Genomic DNA, 20,058 nt, shown 5'->3' on the forward strand with positions numbered 1-20,058 from the left:
AATATTATTGTTTGTAGAAAGATTTTGTCGTGCATGAGATTCTCTAAACTATGCAAATTAAATTCGCAATACAAAAAGAAATAACAATTTTTAATAAATTTCATAAAACATTCTCTAATGTTTTAGAGTTACGCAGACGAAGGACATAAGCTAACAGGAGTTGTAGAACATGTTTATCGTTCTATGGAGCACTACCTTCGAGATTGCTTAATACTCGACCCAGACGATTCTAGACCTAAGAAAAATACCGAGTGATGGAAAATATTACGTTTCTTTTTATAAATGAAAAATGGTGGAGTGTTATATATTCACAATATCGAGAGGAAAAGGTGAGTGAATGAGAAAATGTTTTGAGCATTAAAAGAGATTTTCACTTTATCTCTCGTTGTTATGGGTATATATAGTTACAATATACCTAAATTCATTGAAATCAAAATAACGAAAATTGTATATCAAAAAGAAGAAGAAAAAAAAACAAAATAACTTCACATTAATACTGTAAAACTATTTATGCGTAACTTAACTTATTCTTGTAATTATTATTTTTTTCTCATAGTTACATAAAAAATATTTTTTGCATCACTCTCCATTAATGCTATTTGTGAAATGTGAGATTTAAATGACGGAAGAATTAAGGAAGTAAAAAAGACACGTTTTTTCATAGAAATTATTATCTATTAAATACATTACAAAAAAAAGGATGAATATAAGATGGAAAAAAGTAAAAAATATGTTTAAAATGTTAACAAATAAAGTGCTTTAAACAGTAATCCGTACTTAAAGGGAAAAATATCGAAATATGTAATAGGCATATAGAGAAAACTATTTCGATTTTAAATTATCTTTTATCTTTCTATCATATTAATAACATAAAATTTACCATAGAAACAGTTTAATAAAAGTGAAATAATTTCAAGAAAAAAAAATACATTCATCTGATCAATTTTTCCAAAATACTTAATAGCAATATGACAAGTTGCAATGCATAGAAAGCAGAAGATTTAATGCACTATTTCATTGTCAATTATTTTGTACAATAATATTAAAAAAAAAAAAAACGAAAAACAAAATTGTGTCCACTTTGGAGTGACATTCATAACTTTGGGTCTAATGCCTTTAGGAGGTTAATAATAGTGCGGGTATATAGCAAAAAAGTTTAGGTCAGTACATTAGTAGCCGAAACTACAACTTTTACATAAAGAATTCATGTATGTACTTTTCTTGCCAGAAACTCCGTCTGCTTTGAACTCTTTCAGCACACTACAACGATAAATCTTTCTGGGGTGATATAGTGAAGGGGCAAACATGATGTATCCATCGAAAGTTCAAGCAAGATGAAATGATACACGACATTTTATTTTCAATCCGAATAATAACAGAGTGATAGGAATCTGTGATATTTTTGTTAAGATTTCAGAATTATTCTTTATTTTTATTTTATTAAAAAATAAATTATTATATTTTGTAAAATATTCTACTTAGACATTATTTTACAAATATTTATTTAACAACGATGAAAAAATGTTTTATCCTCTAAATATTTGTTAAATATGTTGTAAAAATCATTATAATCCCTATCATAAAAAACTGTTGAAAAGAAAATACAAATAAATCAAAAAATCACAGGAATGTAAAAGTGTAGCACTTTCAGGTTTTAGAATTTAGCAGGTAACTTTTTCTGTACTTGATATAAATGAATATCTATCTAAATATTGCAAAATATCTAAAAATAAAGGCTCTAATATAAATTAAAGTTTTTGTTGATTTATGAAATTTAGAAGTTAATGAACGTCACTTGAATTTGGACACATTTTATTTATTTAAATTTATTATGTATATAATAGGTGATGAATATATTTTCGTTGATAGGAGAGACTGGAGCTAAATAGGTCATTTGGAAATGTTTGACATTGAAGGGCTTTTAGCAAATTTCCCGTTTGCGTAATGATTTTTTTAAAATTGATTTTTAATCTTTAATTTCGTCTATGCGGGCGATTTTGTCTAAAATCTTTTTGTTTTCCTATTATTTTAAAGTTGTAATATTTTCATTATTCTGTGAAAAATGTTACAAGATATTGATTGTTGTTTCTTTCTTTAGTCGTGTTATAAAAGAAAAAAAAATACTTTTCAAGAATTTCTTTAGGAACTTTCTTAAAGATGTTTAGAAATGTAAATCTTTGTTTTTTTTTCTTTTATATCACGTCAACAGAATGATTTAAAAAATAAACTGACAAAATCTTACAGCTTTCTTAATGTGAGAAAAGAAAATAATTTTTTTTTAACACAAACGACTCTTTTACCCTTTAGAATTCTTTTTAGATTGTAACAAACTTCAAAAAAAATCAATTTAATCCACATTGACTCACTTATCTCCGGTCTATAGAAAAAAGTTTAAAAAGGAACGATGTTTAAGGATAAAAGTAAAAAAAAATCGGATACTTTTTGAATAATTTCTTCTTTTTTTCTCCATCCGATATGGTTATCACTTATGCATGTAACAGTAAAACTGAAAATTATACATTAAAGTATGGTTGTGAGTAGCAAAATAAAACCTATGTTTAAATGTTATTAAAAAATGGAAGTAAAAAAAATTAAAGTAATAAGTTTAAAAGGAAAATTGTAAAGAAATGTACAATAGAATATTGAAAATTTTTATCACCAGTTGTTCTCCCCTCCCCCCAAGACTTACACATGCAAAATGTAGGAATAAAAATACTTTTATCAGTTTGAAATTGTATAGGCAATAATAGAATCCATTGCTTCCGATTAAAGTAAGTCTAAAATATAAATTAATTGTATCTATATATTAAATATGAGTATACCCTCCCCTTACAAATATAGGATATAGTTAATTTTAAAGTGGAAAATTTCGAGAAAAAAAGTGTTGTGCTTCCGACAAATCACAGCTATATTGCAAAATAGAATAAAAGTAAAAAAAAAAAGGGGAAATTTTGCAGATTACAATTAACTACATATTCCCTATATTGTGAGTAAACACGGTTGTTGAATTAAAAGAAAGAAAAATAATTTTGTAGTAAAATCCCAGTTAGTGATTATGCCTATGTCTTCAAATTATTTTGTATGGTTGTGTTTTGAGCTAAAACTATGTTAAATTTTTACTTAAAATAAAAATGCCTAATTTTCTTTTTAAAAAAACATTGAAAAAAAATCGTTAAGCTCTTAATGCAATATCTTACTGTAAAACAAACGTGGGTTCGATTACATTAATATATAGATAAATAGTCACGATATGGATAGTGTGGGATATTAAAATGCAAAACGAAAAAAAAAATAGGAAAAATTTAAGCATTTCCACATTAAAGGCATTGGAAATATTAAACGCTAACTTAAAAAAATGAAATTCTTCCCCCCACACTTTATCGTAAAATCCAGGGTAAAACCCACATAGACGTAAAGAAAATAAAATGGTATTCTTTAATTTTTAAATAATTCAATTCAATCAAAATAAAAACACCATGCTGTGCAAAAAATAAAGATTTTTTGACTATTCTCATAAAAAAATCTAACTTTATCTACAGTAAACATAAAAATATAATGTAGTTCAATTAATTTAAATCAAATTTTCTCACGATTGTACTATAGAAAGTAAACTAATGAATAAATTATGATTTTCAATATCTGTAAATGGAAAATGTTTTAATATTTGTGACGATTTTTTTCTACATCTGATTTAAAAGAATTAATTAAAAGCAACTCCTCCAGGACCGTAAATTAAGACAAAAATAAAATTAAATAAATTCTTTCCAACGGAAATTTTCAATTGTGGCATAAAATCAAATTGCGCTTACCCTCCATATACCATAATTGTGAAATTCGCTGTTAGGTGGCGTAAGTTTCTTCATGACGAACAAGTAAAATGTGAGAAAGAATGAAAAATCAATAAAAAGAGCGCCAGAAATAGGGGAGAGCGGGGTTAAAAAAAAAGTCACTTAAGGGTTTAGAAAAGCTCAAAATATCATATTTCTCAAATAGATAAAGCGAAATGTATAGCTCATCTCTATAGGAAATTTACTGCCCTACAACTCTTTCTCAGACCATTTTGTTCTATCTAGCTTGGAAATATGATATTTTAACCTTTTTCCAAACCCTTAAGTGACTTTATTAGCCCCGCCCTCCCCTACACACAGAAAAATTTTTCGCATAAAAAGATTTTATTTTCACAAAAACGGATTAGTTTCGGTTAAAGGAAAAGTTAAGAAATTTAGTAAGTTAAGAATTTTTGTTTAGAATTGAATTTGAAATCAGACGTCTAAACAATTAAAAAAAATTCCTGAAAATATCTGAATTAAAAATCTTGAAATTAATTGAAAACAAAATAGATTAATTTCTTTAAACTCAACATTTCGAGATTTTTATTCCCTCTTCATCAGGCAAGTAAAATTTGGGAAAAACCTTTGAAGAATATAGAATAGAAGACTATTTGGTCTGTCTGGGTTTTAAAGTAAATTCATCCTCAATTGCCTCATTCTTGTTTCAATAAACATTTTTGTTAATTAACTTCAATAAATTGCCCTAAAATTTCCCATGGAGGAAAGTGATACATTTATTTGAACAACTGTTGTAGTTTCTGATGTATCAAAAACTATATACATACATTTAAAGGTCCTTGCATCGCTCAATGCACTCAATGTGTTAAATCCCCGTAACACTCCCATAAATATTGACTTACTTCCCCTTATCTTACACGAGGACATATCCTAAATCAATTTACACGAAAAAATTTAACATACAAATCGATCGACAACTGTAATCTGTTTGTCCTTTTGTTGAATTCATTGCACGAAGAGTGTCAATACACAACATAATCGGATCGCCTACAAAATCTACATATTATATGAGAATGTTGTTTTGCATAAAAACGCCCTACTATCATATTTTATAAACGTGTGCTTAATATGCAAATGATTAATAATAATTCATGTTGCACTCTTTTCAGCCTCCTAAAAAGAACCCGAAAAGTGTGACGCACGACAAAACATCATTTAGCGAACCTAAACTAGATGATAAATGACACTAATCTTGGATCCGGCTTCCGCTTTCTATTAAAAATAGATACAATTGTGTGAGTGATTATTCTGGGAAAATGACACGGGGACAGCACAGCTAAATCGCATAATGGGCCTCTTACTTTGAACCTCTATAAATGAGGGGTGTGTTGAGAGAGAGAGTTGAGAGCTCTCGAAAAGGGTAAGTTTTTCATACAAGAGTTTTTTTTGAAGAAAATTTATTATCTTCCGTATTTTGCGAGACTTGATTAATTTAAATAAAAGTCGTGAGAGTGTAAGAAAAAAATTTAAGAAAAAAATATTTATTAAAAAAAACAATATTAACGATTCAATTTATTTTTTTTATAATGAAGCCCTACAATTCATGATGATGTAGGGACAAGAAGTGGGATTACCTTAAAAGCTTGTAAGTGATTTAGTTCCCACATAGAGCTTAGTTGGTGTGAAATTATGAAAACACAGGAGAATACAAAAATGCCAAAAATGCACATTTTGCTGGTTGATTCACCCCATTGACTTCTCACCCCTTTACCGCGCTATGCACACCCCTTCTGCATTTACCAATTACACATAAATCCATATGTGTGTGCGTCATTAAAATTTAATCCCATCAAATTGGCGCTAAATTGTCGATTAAACTTTTTTTTGGATAAATTATCGAGATGGCATTTTTAACAGAACTGCAAATTATGATTGATGGAAATCTGACAATAACTTAATGGTTTGTAAATTCTTTTTAGGCCAGGAAAATTAGCCAAAAATGGCGGAAAAGCTGACACAAATTCCTAGACGGCTAAATTTTGCACCATTCGATAGCAAAAATTAAAAGAAATCTTGTTTGTTTGGACGAAAACTGCGCTTATGTGGTTGCTTTTTCCATAAAATACGATTTAATATTTTCCATACAATTTCTCGTAATTTTCTAGAGAAGCCATTGAATGAACAGGTGGCGCCGCGAGTAGTTCAACTAAGAAATTCAATTTGATATTTTTGAACCTCAAAATAAATGTTTTTCAAAATAAATGCCGGCGCACCTCGAGTGGCTTTTGACGGTCGGAACGGATTTACGAGAGAATCTGACGGATTTGTGGTTGAAAACACTAATATCCAGCATCCGGTTGGGTTGATTGAAAACAAGATATATGCACCGAAGGAGATTTCTTTTAATATTTAAAGGAAATCAAAGAAGCGTCCCGGTGTGGCAATAACAATTTCACAACACGATCAAGGTCACATGCTTGCCCAAAGCGTGGGGCACCACCAAAAACTCACGTATTCCGGACGTACGGTATAGACGCGAACACAAAAATGAAAACAAAAACATTTATTTTGAGGTTCAAAAATATCAAATTGAATTTCATAGTTGAACTACTCGCGGCGCCACCTGTTCATTCAATGGCTTCTCTAAAAAATTACGAGAAATTGTATGGAAAATATTAAATCGTATTTTATGGAAAAAGCAACCACATAAGCGCAGTTTTCGTCCAAAGAAACACGATTTCTTTTAATTTTTGCTATCGAATGGTGCAAAATTTAGCCGTCTAGGAATTTTTGTAACCCCAAAACTTAACTTTCCTGGGCTATTTGTTCTCTGGCATGAGATATTTTTTACAGATTTTTTTTATTAAATGAAAAATGTATAATATAAGTTGGAATTGAATTGACAGGGTGAATTGGGAAATCAGTATAAAATTCCATATTAGGGCTTCTCAGAAGAAGAAAAAAATACATAGGGACAAATTTTATTGAACTGTAACGACATTTCTGAAGTGGAGGACATAAACTTCCCATTCAATACTTATTTTTTGTACTCTCATCGATTCTTGTGGAGAAAAACTCCCTTCTTTGTTAATATTAGATTCTTCAGACACTATGTGACTTCACTTCATGTCCAATTTACAACAATAGGTTAAAACATTCAAGTGGGTATTATACCATGTAAAAACCATTAATAGGATGCCGTACTTGTACGTATATAGTTCTGGTCACCCTATATTGTAGTGGAGTGGCAAAATGCATGGAAAGGAGCGGAAAGAGTATCCGAAAAATTACCCAAGAGGAGAGCACACAAACGAAGGGAAATTGTATGTGACAAAAGGCAAACAAAGTCAGTTTATTCCGCTATTAGTTTGTGGCTTAGAAGCCCATAAATTGACAATGGATGTTTGATTTTTTCGAGAGATAGTAATTTGCTAAAATGTGCAGCACAACAGGCGAGAAGTGTTGTGAAAGAGAGTGGAGTTTTTGGGTTATTTTCGAGGGGAAAGCCAAAAACGTCTGAATTGCAATTTCACATTTATTTTCTTTTTTTCTCTCACAGCAAGTCCTAAAAGGGGAAAACTTATATTGGAATTATGTGTGTGTGCACTATAGGTATGAAAATCATAAAACTAGCGAGGTAGATAGTATGAATAAGGGGGTCTACCTCAAAATTTTAACACAATATAAAATAACTCACATAATACAGAAAATGTATTTTTATTTTTTTAATTTTCTTATTTATGTAAATATTATATACATATATTTTTATTAAAAAAAAAAGCAAAAATAATATGAAAGTGGGCATCAATTGACTAGAACATCTATTTTTTTTTGATAATTCCCATTTTATCCTAACAAAAATGTATTACATAAACGGGGAACAGTCTCTAACAATTATTTCACTAATTATTCCTTATTCTATTTTACGTTAAATTTAGTTAAAAGATACAAAGCAACTCAGAGATTAAATTAAGAGTAAATATAAAATTTAAAAAGTGCAAAAAAATCGCAAATTATGTATAAAAAAAAATGAAAGAACTAATTTATAATGCGGGAATAAATTAAGTTATTATTTAATACATAAAATTTACGTCATATAAGTGATTGAGGTAATTAATTGCTTTTTGATGGATATTAATTTTGGGTCGTGATGCGATTTTAAATTATTTTCTTCTCGTGTGTAAACTTTGTCACAATGTAGCCATTAAATTAAATTGCCAATTAAATTTGAATTGGATCATGGCAAATATTTTGTCAGGTTAATTGACGAAGATGCTGAATAAAAGGAGTTTACCCGTTTCATATAGGAAAACTCGTCATTCGAAGAATAAAAAAATATATATGTATAATAATTCACACAAGAACTTCTTATTTTCCATTTGAGAATGATTTCAGAAATGCAGACAAATATTTGCCTAAAAATGCAAACAATGACGTCACAAGCTCTTTTTCGTCCATTTAAATCCATCTATTGAATAATTTTTCCATGGAAGACTGGATAAAATCCTTTAATCATTGCTTGATTAATTAAATAAATATCATTCAGAATTGCTGATCAAACTTTACCTATCAGATTAGTTTTAATTTACCAACAACCTAAACTATTTGGCAAATAAATCAAATGATCTTAAAGAAATGAATCTCAACTACCACATAAGCCCATAGCTTAGAGGTTTATCAATGTCTTTTTAATTTATCGATTTCATATGCAAATGAGTTTAATTTTTAGTTTACGACTCCCAAGAAGCTGCTTTGTATCTTATTGGTTTATTAGTCTTGTCTTTGCTACCAAATACTTCACAGTATTATAACACAAATTGAATGTGTCTTTTGTGATTTATTTTGAAAAACTCTTTCTTCAACATTTTACTGTTCGTAGCACTGAAAAGCTTCCTGCTGAGGCTGATTGAGGGAGGCAGCATTGAAGTATTGATAGGAAGTTTCATCCCAATTATTACCGTCGTATATTTCCGTTGTACCATAATATGCATATGAGGTGTTAGCATTAGCGCTCTGATAGTCATATTGGTAGTTTTGATACGCGGTCTGGGGTGCAAAGTCACAATTTGCATAGGAATGTTGATCAAAGAAGGAGTTAATACTGCAATTATCACTACTGGCTGAAGGTGAAATCGCCGTGACGGCATTGCGATCATTGTGCATTATTGGGTAGGAGTATGCTTCACTGTATAGCGCTGAAGAGGTTGATGTGTGCATATTGGCATCATCGAAGGTGGTCGATGTTGTGCCATTGCTACTCGTGAGGCTAATTGCATCATCACCATTCTGCCAATTGTCGAGGGCTGCGATTGTGCCACTTTCCATATCGAGCAGCGTGGTGGGCTTTGTGAGTTGCTGATCAGTGGCCGATGGAAAGTAATTGGGGACAGATAAGCCATACATTGGTGATTGCTCCACAGTATTGCTGTGCCCATCATGAATGGTTGCTGTGCCACAACTGACGCCCATTGGAAGGTTGGAAAATGGCAAATGGGTGGTCGGTGTTTGGTGCAATGTTGTTGGTAGTGAATTATGATTAATCTGCGTACACTGGCAGGTGAGCATTCTGCAATAGTCGCACTTTTTCCGTGCAGCTGCTAATGTTTTAGTGCTTCCTTTTGTTCTTCGAAGAGATGTAAGCTGTGGTGGTCAAAGGATTAAATATTATTTTTTTGTGGAATAATCTTTAAAGCTCATAAAATCCCTTAAAACTAATAATAAAGTCTTAAATCCACTAACGAGCAGTCAAAGAAATATTCATATATGCTGGTTACAAAATTTTCAAATTAAGCCGTCGGTATAGGTTAAAGTTTACTTAACTCAGATTTGTCTAGGAATTTTTTGAAAATTTTGCAAAGTTTGACTTCAGAATTATCTAAAAAATCAATTATAAACTTAAATTCTTGAAAACATAAAAAGTTCTTAAAGTCTCTCTTAACTAAATCTGAGTTAATTTGTGATTTAATGACTCTTTACGATTTTTAATACTTTAAAGAGACAAAGATTTATTAAAAAAAAACAAACTAATTCTAACTAATTTAATAACTAATTTAATTTGCTATCGAATCCCATAAAAATACATAATGAGAAAAAATCCAAATATAAGTCAATTTCGTCAATCTAATAAATTCCAATTTTGTAGAATATAATTTTCTGCACTCACTCGACATACCTTTGTATTGAGAGCAGCCTCTTGAGCCAAAAGTGAAGCCAAACCACGAATCCTTCTGCCAACACCGAGGCTGCGTTTTGTTTCACTGCACCCCTTTGCTTCGGGTTTGGGATGATCATGAACACCTTTTGCTTGGAAAAAGATTGCATATTCTGTGTGTCGCCAGAAGTGTGTAACTGGATAACCGCAATGCCCTCGGCAAGGTAGCATCTCTAGTCGACCAGTACAAGCACTATATGTTGTCGTAAGTAGATCACAGTGTCACATTAACACACATTCATAGCATTAAGGAATTTCTACATAATAAGGTTCTATATGTAGGACAGTAAAAACTCACCGATTTGGACAAGGTTTTCCCTGCTGCTTCCTCCGAGCTTTGTCACATATGGCCGGTCTAAGGTGGATACGATCACCATTCGGGAGACGGCAACGTGCTGAGCAGAGTAGAACACCGAGGCAGCTTTTCTTGAGGATATTGACGTTGTGATTGTTGGTATTTCGCATTGCCCAACCAGAAGAATGCCGTCTCGCATCGTCAATTAACACGGAGTACACAAGACGGCAGTGCCCATCGGCCCATTCACAAAATTCATCAAATTCCTTTTCCGATATCCGTGGTACAATTGTATCATTGATGTCCCAATCAGCCGTAACTTTACTCTTAATCGTTATTGGTGGTGAATCTGCACGACTGAAATGTTGATGAGTTAATTAGTTAATTTCTCCTCCAATGGTGGGCACAAAAATTAGCAATTTAAATGTGTGGCGATTTCGTGAGGAAAGCGTGTTTAACATTTTGAAATTGGCACTCCACGAATGTAACGAGAAAATTGATAATGACTCTTTTTTCTCTCTTCCCGAATTACGCACAGGGATGCTCCCTGGAGAGTATATTTTATGAATTATTTATTGGCACAACTTTTTTTTTTATCATTCGCGTGTATTGCGTGAACGTGTATTTAAGGGCTTTACATAGCAATTGAATGTGTCAAATTTTCGGGGAGAATTTAAAATTAACACACGAACTGGTTCTCTGAAAAATCTTAAAGCATTTCCACTTTACTCAATATTACTTTTTTTTTGGTATGACCACTCGTCATTCAGTGATTCATTTTAATATCACATTGTGTGGGGCCTTTTTTTCATTTCTCGTTTAATTATGGAAACAGCACTGCGTTTTACTCTCAAGAAAAAATAAAAGAAACCGGCAAAGATTCATTATGTTTCATGATGAGTGCACTAAATTGCATTCCTCGACAATCAATCAAAAATTACAAAGAAAATTTCCTTACATAATAACCATCGTGTTGGGATTTTTTTAAAAATTCAATTGACTAAAGAATTTTCAGATTTTTAGCACAAATTTTAATTCACGTAAGAAAGTCTTAAAAGTCTCTTTTATTATTTTTTACAGTGATGCACAGTTTAGAATTAAAACTCTTATTTGGAAGATGAAAATTTCTTCTTCACTCCAACACTTTTTTTGAGAGCACAAGAAATTCCCGGAAGATGCTGCGAGCTTCAGCAATCTCCAAAGACCGCGAGAGTTATTCGGAGAGGCGCACGTCCGAACGTTGTGAGTGCGAATAGAAAACTGAAATGAGTCACATCAGCTGAACTCACGGAATGAATTGAGGCACAAATACATGATGAGAAATATACCAACCTAACTCTCTATGAGGTTACCTTGCAATCCGATCTTATGCTATTGTAGCATAGGAGAGACTCCGCCCCGATTCCACGACTTTTCACAACTTCAGTCATACACAGAGCATAGTAGTAAAATGGGGAAGTAGACATGCACCAATGAAATGTCTTTATCCAGCTACAGCATTATTGGTTGGATAAGTTTATGAAACAGCAATTTCCAAGTGAAAAGCATTAAGGTAAAGGAAAAAGCTTTTCAGGGGTAAGTTTTTCTTTTGAACTCTTTAAAAAATATATAACTTTTATTAACTAATTAATTTATTATGATGAGATTTCATGAAGAATATTGATAGTTTTCTTTATATTCAATTGACTTAATGAGCCTTTTCCCTTAATAAAATTAGTTCTGATTTCAATAATACAAAATTATACAATGTCAGATTCACTTAGGCAGGTAGATACTAGAACTATGTAGAACCTAATTCTTAATATTAAATTTTTTTTTAATTATAAAACTAAAATATTTTTATGGTCTAAATTGAGAAAAAAACGTGTTGATTTTTTAGTTAACAGCTACTTACCTCACTTAATTGATTTATATGATTAGAATTATTGGAATACGTAATACGAAAACGTTATAATCGAGGCACAACCTTTAGTTTCCCAATAGTGATCCTAAATATTTCCTAATCCTAATTTTTCCTAAATTTTTAGATAATATTTGAAATTTTCACGTTAAAAATTAAGAATAAGCAATAATGGGCCTTATTCAGCGACCAAGAAACCCTTGAAATTCGCTTAAAAACTTGAAATTTCAGTACAAAATTCAAAGATTTCAAGGGTTTCTTGGACGCTGAATTAGGCCCAATATCTTTATAAAAAAGACTTTAATAAATTCAGGAAGTTATATAAAATATTTTTTTATATTCTTTTTTTTTTCTTCTTAAACTTAATTCTCCAGATTTCTTTGAAAAGTAATAAAATTTAGCAGAAATGAGATCCAAGAGAAAATGTCGCCCACAGCGACTTTTAAGCAAGATTTTTACAGCCTTCCCACACCTTCATTGGCGATTTTGTAATATAATATGCAAAATAAGGAAATTAAAAAAAAAATTTAGAAATATTCCGAAAAAATCATAAATTATTGAGATATTCCTCCATGTATGCGCTTACTCTGGCGCGGGATATCAGTGTTGTACATCGCGGAGATTACAATTTTGAATTAGAAGAAATAACAATCATTAATCAATCAGTTAAATCAATCTGGGAGAGAACTGACAAAATCATGCTGAGGAACAGCATGAATAAATAAATAAATTTGATTGTGAGCTCGCTTTCTTTATAGTGTCTGCGGACGCCGCAATATCGGTCTGCTGTATCACATTGTTCTGAGGGTGACCAAAAATTGACCCAATGACTCCCGAAGCTTGAAAAGAGAAACAATATTTCATTAGTGTCTCTCACACAAGAAAATGATGGTGAAATGTTTGAGATTCTTGTAGCGTGGCTCAATTTGAAAGGAAACACTTTGTCTTCCCACGAATGTTAAACTTTTTTTTTTGCCTTTACGTACGCATTTTACACTTTCAATTAATTTCTATCGAATGTCTTTTTTCTCACACAAGACATTTCCCCATGCCACATTCAATTTGCTGTTAATTGCTTAAAGACATTTTAGAACACCTGCGCGTATTTTCTACCACATCGACACATCATTTGAGGTTTCTTTGCCCATGAAAATTTTTTTACCAGACAAATTAGCGCTCTTTTAGGTACTCAAAGTGCTCTCCATGCTCACGTTACGTTATATGTTTGTTAATCTATTTGATACAACGTACAAGATTATTCGATTCCTTCCCTTTTTTTCTACTTTTCTATCGTATTGTTGTGAGTTTTGAGAAAAGTCGCCTTCTCAAAAATTCTCTCATTAATTTCACTCAAATCACCCGCTGCGAGCCTCTTTGGGAAATCACTGATAGCAATCTCGTGCCTTCCTTGATTGAGCTCCCCTTGAAAATCGGTTACCCTACAAAGTCTACCTATACCTATGTAAGTATGTGAAACGTTATGAACAATGTGTGACCAATATACACCGCAGATATGCAACATTCACACGCAACTGCTTCGCCTCCGTGTGAAGCCGTTAAATATCTCTTTATCAAAAAATACCCCCTCAAACTCAATAAAGGATGAGGAATTGAGTAAGGAGAAAAAAAAAGAATGCAACAGTCTTCTGGCTCTGCCCGTGCGCAATCGCTTGAAGGAAGGCAATCAAGTAATTAATATTCACGTTTGTCGCGTTCTTGGGAATTTGTCTCTATACTTGGCATAAAAAGCAATCTGCCTTTTGGTGTGTTGAATGGTTAATACGTGAGAATTGTTAAGAAAAAAAATGTATTTAAAAAATAGGGCAGGTGTTTCAAATGTCTATAATAATACCTCTATATTTTTTTTTAAACATCTGTGAGCATAAATAGTCTCATTGACTTTGTGCGTAAACATCTTTCATTACCTTCTTATAGTAAATAAGTAAATTGACGGTTAAGTAAGTATGTAATTATTTTATCTGTGATAAATTGTAGGTATAAATTTTGAGCTTTTTGCTATGTAAATACCTACTTATAAAAGTCTATAAAAAATATTTGAATATTATGAATAAAAATCCTTCGAACAATAAAAGAAAAGTTTTTAGAAAATTATGTAAAAATTTTAACCAGCAAAGAAAGGAGTTCATTCGTTTTCTTATGGTAACTATCTTGTTCGAGAAAACAATCTTTTATTGAAAATTCTGCCCCAAAAACCACCAAATACGGATTGCATGCCATTAAGTTTCAGTCCATTAATAATTACAATAAGTTATTGAGAGTTGATGAAAATTTGTTAGAGAAAGGAAGTAAGGAAATAAGAAAGCATTTGTTTGATTCATTAGAAGTAGATATGTGATTATGCCCCCATTAATTGTTTCACGCCCCCCACCCGATTATTGCTCTGTGTCAACTTTTATTGTAAAATTTATATGTATATAGTCCCACTTTGTGCTATGTCACCGGAACACTAATCACAATAAATTCAAATCAAAATCAGGATATTTAAAAATCTTAAAATATAAGGATTCGTATTTTCTATACTCAGAGATCAGTTTAGAAAAGTCGGCACATGATTTATATAAAAATGCAATTTGTGACGTCACAATTCCATTTTTTATCCTCTTATGAAAAACATACTCTAAAACACGCTAATTTGACGTCATTGTGTGCATTTTATAAGCAAACCTTTTCCAGTTTTTCCCTGGTGATCCCAATGGAAAAAAAAGAAAGTCCATTTGAATCTTTTTCAATTATTTTCGATCCTCCACATGATCTCGATTATTTCCTCACTTTGGGTGTTGGCCCATATTGAAATGAATAGACTCCTTTACTTTGTTATTTAATCTATATACTCAATAAACCCAAAAGCATTGTAATAAAAACCAAAAATTTCTATGCACACTTCTTTCCTTCTTTGTGGTACAAACATCAGAATTAGATTTTCTTATTCAATTCACTCTTACTAACATCCGACAAGGTTTTATTATTGTGGTGACTTGAAGTCCCTTTTATTCAAAATAAACGACATTCGTGTATAGAGGGTGTATGTCGGCATTCTTCTTCAATTACATTCAATTAATGCTGGGAGAACCCCTTCATAATTCTTAATTAAATGTACATTTACCATCTATTCACTAATGTGGTGTTAAACTTATTCGACTAGGAGACAGACAGAAATCTTTCATTTTAGGAAAGTTTTTACTTTTTGAAGGACATCTGCTATCGCTCATTGTTGCAAGAGTGTGTCATTAATTGTATGATTGATAGTCATTTCATCAATGAGTCACCCCCTAAATTGGTACTTTTTCCTACATTCCAAAGGGAGAATGCAACACCAAAAACCCAGCAATTGTAAATAAATTTCAAGTCCTATATTGCTATGTATTTTTCTACATCATCGCTTTCTCGAGAGGGGACACTATAAATGGAGTTTTATTCAAGATTTGGTCATGGTCAAATATATAGAAAAATTTCCCTCTCCATCTGAGTTAATTTAACTGGTATATTTCCGGTAAGAATATAGTAAAATGGTTTTATTAGTATAATCTTACCCTTAATGGAAGGACTGTTGAATATAATTTGATTTTGGGCGATGAATTAATTTTTATCAATGCTATCATATACAGTGATATTTTGAATAACTGATTTAAAAAAAATTTAATCTTGTTAAGAAATAAGTTATTTGAAATATTCTGTTTTTGCTTTGCTGTGAGCTTTTTTGACCATAAGAAACCTTCAAGCTGTACTACGATACATCACTGTAGCGTATTAGTTTTCAATAGAGAAAATATTTGCAATAAGAAGATGTCTTAACACACAAAACCCCTAGTATTTTGTTCAACATTTAACCTAGGGGCCAGAGATCTCCTTGGCTTTAATTGAGTCCAAAGCAGTAGGTATATTCATACCACCTGGATGAAAGAAAAGTCACTCCAACCAGCTGAATATAAAAACTTAGAGTGATGAGTTAATTCTTCACTGTCAAGATCATTCAAATTGAGGGAATTAAAAGATTTTCTATCAATAACAAAAGTTTATTTCCCTTTCAATATTTTTTATTAAATTGCCATTTTTCTCATTTATTTTCATTTTTAGTTTTTTAAATTTAAAAAAAGAGACTAGCAAAATGTATCACAACTTTTGTCATTCCTTTAGTATTTTGGTGTGAACAATTTATGAAGGGGGACACGTGACCACTATTTTTATAAGAATTAATTGAAAGTGGTCACGCCATCACACCAATTTAGCTGCCTTGGATCGTCTGATGAAAATATACGTGCGCACGCTGCATTTTAGTTTTACTGACAATTTTGCCATTTAAATAAATAAAATGAATGAAAATGCATTAGTTTTATATACAAACGTTTTATCAAAACAGATAAAACATCTATAAATCATTAAAAAAATATATTTATGCTTTGATTGCAGACATAATGATTAATTTGTATCAGACGAAGCATAAAAGAAAAAAAATTAAATATCTAAAGAATCACGATTGAGCTGGGATTCTTCACCCTAAAATAAAGTTCTAAAATTTTTTTAAAGGACATTTTAATTTATTCAACATGTTACGTACATACACTACTCGCGAAAAGTTTCCGGGCAAGGCTAAAATGGGATATTTTTGAAGGCAAATTTTAAGTGACTATATCTCCGGCTGTGGTTAACCGATTTTAAAAAATTTACCAGTTTTGGAAAGGTACATTTCTCACCTTTCCAAACCTGGTAAATTTTTGAAAATCGGTCAATCCGTTCGCTTTTGGCAGCCATTTTGGTAAAACTAGGTAGAAGATACTTTTTTCAATATTTTACAATTTTTCACTTTGACCCCTTGCATCTCGGCCGCTAGTGCACCGATTTTGATGAATAGAGTATCGTTGGAAAGGTAATTTAATTCCCTTTCCAAATCTGATAAATTTTCGAAAATCGGTCAAGCGGTTCAGTCGTGACAGCCATTCTAGTGAACCATAGTGAAAAAATACACTTTCGAGTATATCTCAGCCTGTGGTTGACCGATTTGAACAAACTCGGATTCAAATGGTAGCTAATCATGTCCCCTAACTTTCAAAAAAAATTTCATCCCGATCGGTCACGTGGTTCTTTTTTAATGTTTTTTTATGTGATACCCTTATGTTACAAATAGGGTACCCTAACTTCAGGCGCTGACCATTTAATTTTTATAAGTTACACTTGGCCCAAATTTCATCAAAATTAAAAGTAGACATTATTATCTAACTTTTAAAAAAAAATTCACTCAAATCCATCAAGGGGTTCTCCTGTAATGTCATTTTTTGTGAAGCTATACGCGATTTTTGTCTCTCAACCGTTCTAACCCCTCCTCCCCTACCAAATGATAACCCAAGTTGTACTCAAAATCTTTAAACAAACGTTGTTGACCTTATTTTATATTGTTATGCCAATATGATTTGAAATTAAATAAAATTATTAAATTTATAACTTGAAATCTGCTAATAGTCATAATGTGGCTCTTGAGGTGACTAATATTAAGATTTTGGGCGAAAAATCGTCAAAATTATTTTTCAATTAAATTGAAAAAAATGAGTCAAAACAAGGTCCAAAACACCATTACTAACATTTTTAAGCCGATTTAACAAGGATTTGAGTCAAATTACACTCCAGGGGCCGTAAATTGGTTGAGTCGAAATATCAAATTTTAAAGCAAAAATGGGTCATAGTTCCACAAAAAATGACATTACAGGAGAACCCCTTGATGGATTTGAGTGAAATTTTTTTTAAAAGTTAGATAATAATGTCTACTTTTAATTTTGATGAAATTTGGACCAAGTGTAACTTATAAAAATTAAATGGTCAACGCCTGAAGTTAGGGTACCCTATTTGTAACATAAGGGTATCACATAAAAAAACATTAAAAAAGAACCACGTGACCGATCGGGATGAAATTTTTTTTGAAAGTTAGGGGACATGATTAGCTACCATTTGAATCTGAGTTTGTTCAAATCGGTCAACCACAGGCTGAGATATACTCGAAAGTGTAATTTTTCACTATGGTTCACTAGAATGGCTGTCACGACTGAACCGCTTGACCGATTTTCGAAAATTTATCAGATTTGGAAAGGGAATTAAATTACCTTTCCAACGATACTCTATTCATCAAAATCGGTGCACTAACGGCCAAGATGCAAGGGGTCAAAGTGAAAAATTGTAAAATATTGAAAAAAGTATCTTCTACCTAGTTTTACCAAAATGGCTGCCAAAAGCGAACGGATTGACCAATTTTCAAAAATTTACCAGGTTTGGAAAGGTGAGAAATGTACCTTTCCAAAACTGGTAAATTTTTTGAAATCGGTTAACCACAGCCGAAGATATAGCCATTTGAATTTTGCCTTCAAAAATATCCCATTTTAGCCTTGCCCGGAAACTTTTCGCGAGTAGTGTATGTATGCATAGATATTCTGTCTTTTACCCCATTTTGCCATATGTTATAGCAATTGTATCATTTTGTTATAATATAAGCGTCCCACTTGTACATATCGTTCAACTTTTCGGTATGCTGTGGATGGACTTTTAAATATCCACTGTTTCACGAGTAAACGAGCTCGTGTCATTTCACATTTGTTTCATCAATGATTGGCATCATCTCGTCTGGCATATCTGCTGATCTTTCAAAGGGGGAGATGAAAATACGTAGACATGTACATTATTTATATAGAGAAGAGAACATTAAGTTAGTTTTGCAATTTAATATTCTGCAACATAACATACGGTGTTGGGGTGTTGTAAATTAATTTATTGGTTTATTTAGAAGTATTTCCTTTAATTGCTTTTTCATAGATTTGAGGGCAATGGGTCGTATTTAGCGAACAAGAAATCCTTGAAATCTTTGAAATTTCAGAAGAAATTTTTGAAATGTCAAGAATTTCTTAGTCGCTGAATTGGACTGAATATCTCATACTTTTTAAATTATAGAATCAAAAAAAATACTAACTTTACCTTATTAATTTATGATTCTAAAATCTTTTGTAATTCTATAAAATTTTCTCACCCTAAAGTCTTATAAAGATTATGCTACATATTCATAGAGCATCAACATTCGCTGAAACAATTCTTAGAATTTTTATAGTAACCAATACTAGCAGGCATGACATTTTTTTTTCAAGAGACCCCCATAGATCAGCTGGATTCAATATATTTCGAGCATAATGTAAACACGCTACATATGGTATTTGCGTGCATTTTTATTCACCCCTAACCCTAACGATAAAAATGAATTTCGGAATTTTTAAATGACTAACACTATTTTTACCCTCGCGCCCTTTTACCCTCGCGACCCTCTATGTTGGATATAAAATCGGTAGACTGTAAAAAGATGATGCCTGACCGAGAGGAGAAATTATTTTGATGAGGCGTCAAACCAATTAATGATAGCTTTTAGAGTTAATTTTATATTCAAAAAGTAAAAATACCCCCAATAAAAATTCTTTTTGGGCAAGAGGGTGTCGATTCGTGATTAAGCGCTTCTGGTGTCATGGTGATTATATATTTTCATACCATCCCAATCCGCAAAATATGACTAAATTCGTAATAATACGGTAATATGACGGTCATAAATGTAACGTTGCCAGGACTGAAGAAAATTACTGTCATATTACTGCAAAATAACTATAGTTTTTGGAATGAGTCACAATTACTACATCAGGACGTTATTATTACGAAGTAATTTTTACTTTCAAAATGTTACTGTCATCTGACGGTAATTTGACTCTGTAATTGTTACTGGTTATTAGTATAGTCATCTGACAGTAATTTGACCTGGTAATTTTAACGTTATAGCGACTACGAAGAATTACTGGATTTTTACTGCGGGAGTCGCGTGAGTAATATG

The 20,058-nt window shown here is 31.6% G+C and overlaps 3 protein-coding genes across 5 annotated transcripts in view; 1 reads left to right on the forward strand and 2 right to left on the reverse strand.

The window, feature by feature from the left end:
• LOC129790156 (inactive dipeptidyl peptidase 10) overlaps positions 1–3,646 on the forward strand; it is a 29,688-nt gene extending 26,042 nt beyond the window's left edge. For all 3 annotated transcript variants that reach the window (XM_055827508.1, XM_055827507.1, XM_055827509.1), the window contains one exon: positions 127–3,646. In XM_055827508.1, coding sequence (XP_055683483.1) covers positions 127–255 — 129 coding nt within the window. In that variant the 3' untranslated portion in view covers positions 256–3,646. The remainder of the gene's footprint in view (positions 1–126) is intronic.
• The window catches only part of LOC129790342 (clavesin-2-like), an 891,203-nt gene that overhangs the window by 419,409 nt on the left and 451,736 nt on the right, over positions 1–20,058 (reverse strand). The gene's annotated exons all lie outside the window — the stretch shown is intronic.
• On the reverse strand, positions 7,862–11,263 carry LOC129791268 (transcription factor glial cells missing-like). The gene is made up of 4 exons (XM_055829338.1): positions 11,253–11,263; positions 10,298–10,651; positions 9,961–10,192; positions 7,862–9,428 (listed from the first exon to the last, which is right to left on the reverse strand). Exons 1-4 carry the CDS (start codon positions 11,261–11,263, stop codon positions 8,655–8,657), a joined length of 1,371 nt encoding a protein of 456 aa, XP_055685313.1. The 3' UTR covers positions 7,862–8,654.

The sequence above is a fragment of the Lutzomyia longipalpis genome, chromosome 2 (genome assembly GCF_024334085.1).
Source record: "Lutzomyia longipalpis isolate SR_M1_2022 chromosome 2, ASM2433408v1".
Classification (NCBI taxonomy): domain Eukaryota; kingdom Metazoa; phylum Arthropoda; class Insecta; order Diptera; family Psychodidae; genus Lutzomyia; species Lutzomyia longipalpis.